We start from the raw sequence: 3718 nt of genomic DNA on the forward strand, positions 1-3718 counted from the left end.
CCAGCGTTCTGATGCTACAAATTAGCATCAATACTAAAGTAAGCTGCAATGTACTAAAGAGCATGTGGAGAGTCACAAGCATGCTGAGTAACATGGACTTATACAATTCAGTATGTTGAAATTAGTGTACAAGTTAAAATGAGCCAAACTGCTAACATTAGCCTAAATGCTGGCAGTAGCATGTGGGACATCACTAACATGTTGTCTTACATTGACTTACCCCATTCAGTGTACTAAGTGTGGCTAATAAATAAGAAAAATAGCTAAAAGCTTTTTTTAGGAAAAAGGCTAATGCTAATGGGGGCAGTGAAATGCTAATACTTGTGCTAATGTTAATTATTTGCCGCCTATGGCGGTGCACTAATATTGAGATGGTGTCATCATGACCGACTTTCATGAAGGCTAATAATATTTGTGCACTGCCTAAGCTTCATTTTAAAGTGCCACAATAATCCCATGTGTAACAGTGGTTGGGTTAAACCAGTCATATACAGCAATTACCTGTTGTGAAAAATAGGACGGCTTTTTAAAATATTTTACAATAATCAAAAAGAGAGATGCAACTTCTATCATGAATATAGATTAGCCAAAACCCCTGCAAATTACATGAAATACTGCTACTTCCGGTGGGCACCGGAAACAAGACCCATAATCGTTTCCCCAATACGCCTCCCGGGAATAAGGTGGATAGAATGTTCAGTTCCAATGGTATCAATTACATCAGCAGTGATGTCTTCACTCTATGATACCACAAGGGAATCTCTCTCTGGAATGTAGCTGGCAGACAGAGTTTTCTCTGACCTGTTCCACAGTTCAATCGCGGCAGATCACCCTTCAGAGCAAGTTAGATATCGATTCCAGAGAAGTGAGAATTTACCAGTCATGAAGCAACAACAGACTGCTTTTGAACATGAAGCTTTTCCAGCTAAGCTTTCATGGGTCGACATGGTAGATCTCAACATCCAAGTCGACTATGACGCTGTCATTTTCCCTGTTGAAAATGACAGCCCCATTGAGCCGGAAGATCAATCAGAGATCCAGGGGGAATCAAGTCCTTCCGGCGACTTTGAGAGTCCAACATCTTTGGAAGTCGAGCAGGAGACAACATCCTCTGCTGGCTTCAAGATCACCCCCTCAGTGGAAAACATGGAAGAGAGAAGCCAACACATCAGAGATCTGACAAAGCAGGTAGACGATCTTAAAACAGAGTTGCAGAATAACATTTTTGAACTCCATAAGGAAAGAGAACAAAGGCTTGCATGTCAGGCTGAAGTCAAATCCCAGCAGGAGGAGATTCACAAACTGCAAACAATGTTGGAAAAAGAACGTCACCAGCAAAAGATTAAAGATGTGTCAAAGGTTTCTTGCTCTTCTAAAATTACAGTTGACAAGAGCGTTCTTCAACAGCTGGAGTACTTCAAGCAGGAGGCTGCAAAATATGCCTCCCGCAATAAAGGCCTAATTGAAGTAATGGTTGAAGAATACAAAGTGAGACTTAAATATGAGGAGCAGCTCAAAAGTCACACTGAGCAAGCTTCCAAATTTAAGGCTCAGGAGGAAATGGTGAAAGCTCTGCAGGGTCAGGTTGCAGACCTTAAGGTGGAGTTGAAACTTGCTCTGGAAAATATCCATCCTAGACTCTCCACCCAACCAGAGACCCCCCTGCAAACAGAGGAGCCCAAGCAAAGGCAGACCTTCAATCAACAAGGGGTCTCCATGCATAGCCTTGCTCGGCCTTTGCGCCGACCCACATCCAGCTTGCAGACAGAAGGCTCCCTACAAATAGAGGAGACCAAGAAAAGACAGACCTCCAATCAACCAGGGATGTCCGAAGAAAGACAGACCTTCAATCAACCAGGGAGGCCTGAGGAAAGATGGACCTTCAATCAACAAGGTAGGTCCGAGGAAAGACAGACCTCCAATCAACCAGGGAGGTCCGAGGAAAGACAGACCATCTATCAACCAGGGAGGTCCAAGGAAAGACAGACCTCCAATCAACCAGGGAGGTCCGAGGAAAGATGGACCTCCAATCAACCAGGGAGGTCTGAGGAAAGGTGGACCTCCATTCAACCAGGTAGGTCCGAGGAAAGATGGACCTCCAATCAATCAGGGAGGTCTGAAGAAAGATGGACCTCCAATCAACCAGGGAGGTCCGAAGAAAGACGGACCTCCAATCAACCAGGGAGGTCCGAAGAAAGACAGACCTCCAATCAACCAGGGAGGTCCGAGGAAAGACGGACCTCCAATCAACCAGGGAGGTCCGAGGAAAGACAGACCATCTATCAACCAGGGAGGTTCGAGGAAAGACGGACCTCCAATCAAACATGGAGGTCTGAAGAAAGACAGATGTCCATGCGACCAACCGCCACTGGTTGCATGGAGGGCCTTTGTGTTGGCAATGGCATGAAGGCCAATCTAAGCCCGGCTCGGCCTTTACACCGACCCACACCCAGGTGGCACTAACCTAGATCACTAGTCAAACCCAGGTTTTGCCAACACTGGGCATTATGTAAATTCAATCCTTTACTCCAGGGGTGCTCAAAGTCGGTCCTCGAGGCCCGACTTTGAGCACCCCTGCTTTACACAAATTTAGGAAATCAAAACAGATGCAGGCAAATAAAATGCCTGCGTCTGATTTCCAAAATCAATGGATTTTGAAAACAATGATTTTGTTTTCTCCAAAATCAATGGAGAAAACATAAGATCAATTTCAGAGTTAAAAACACCAAAATAACCATTATTAAAACTTTCTGATGCGTTGAATGTGTCTTAGCACAGCCAACACATTAGATTACTAATATACTGCAGCTATGCAATTGGCAGAAATATAACCTAACATTATATCATCATTGTTTATTTGTAGAATGATTTAGAAAACAAAATGCTGTACATGTTTGTCAAAACTATTTCAACCCATATTAGAAATTTGCATTAATTTCCCTTCATTTTAATAGCTGCAATTTTGCCTAACCCAGACATTTTCCCTAACCGTAACCCCATATAGTCTGTTCCTAACCCTAACATTAACTAAAATTTAATTTGCATCTTGCCTCTAAACATTACCCAAAGCAATGAGTCCATCATATTAGGACCAAGCCATGGTCCTAATATGATGGACATAATATGACACTGTACATATAATGGTGCGTTCACACCAAACACGTTTTGAGCATCAGGCACGTCTGGTTTACATTCAAACTCTATGTGGAGGCGCGTCAAGGGCTATTGCGGCGCTCTTCAAGCGTCTAGCGCAGCGCCATTTGAACCGTTTGACGCATCTAGCGCATCCAACTCTCCACATAGACTTTGAATATAAACCAGACTCGCGTGACGCTCAAAACGTGTTTGATATGAATGCACCATTAGAATGTTCAGTTCCTATGGTAACAATGAGAGATTCATTTGATGCATCAAAGAGTGATGTCATCACTGATGAGTGATCAAAGAGTGATGTCATCACTGATGATGTTATCACTGATGAGTGATCAAAGAGTGATGTCATCACTGATGAGTGATCAAAGAGTGATGTCATCACTGATGAGTGATCAAATTTGATGCATCAAATGAATCTCTCTCTTCAAAAACAGCACACAGACTGTTTTTTTAGACCTGTTCCTTATAAGTTACAGGAACTTATACGTTCTTGTAACTTATAGTTATGAAACTTCTACAGGAGCATTGTTAAAATTATTTGAAGGCACAGAATCAGCCCCGTACA

The 3718-nt window shown here is 42.9% G+C and overlaps 2 protein-coding genes across 4 annotated transcripts in view; one reads left to right on the plus strand and one right to left on the minus strand.

The window, feature by feature from the left end:
• raph1a (Ras association (RalGDS/AF-6) and pleckstrin homology domains 1a) overlaps positions 1-3718 on the minus strand; it is an 81740-nt gene that overhangs the window by 62291 nt on the left and 15731 nt on the right. The window lies entirely within an intron of this gene.
• Positions 946-2463, plus strand: LOC106965105 (RNA polymerase II degradation factor 1-like). Its single transcript, XM_015061005.1, has 2 exons — positions 946-1934; positions 2079-2463. Exons 1-2 carry the CDS (start codon positions 946-948, stop codon positions 2461-2463), a joined length of 1374 nt encoding a protein of 457 aa, XP_014916491.1.

Source organism: Poecilia latipinna, unplaced genomic scaffold (assembly GCF_001443285.1).
Source record: "Poecilia latipinna isolate Pla-1442-1.1 unplaced genomic scaffold, P_latipinna-1.0 Scaffold1766, whole genome shotgun sequence".
Taxonomy (NCBI): Eukaryota; Metazoa; Chordata; class Actinopteri; order Cyprinodontiformes; family Poeciliidae; genus Poecilia; species Poecilia latipinna.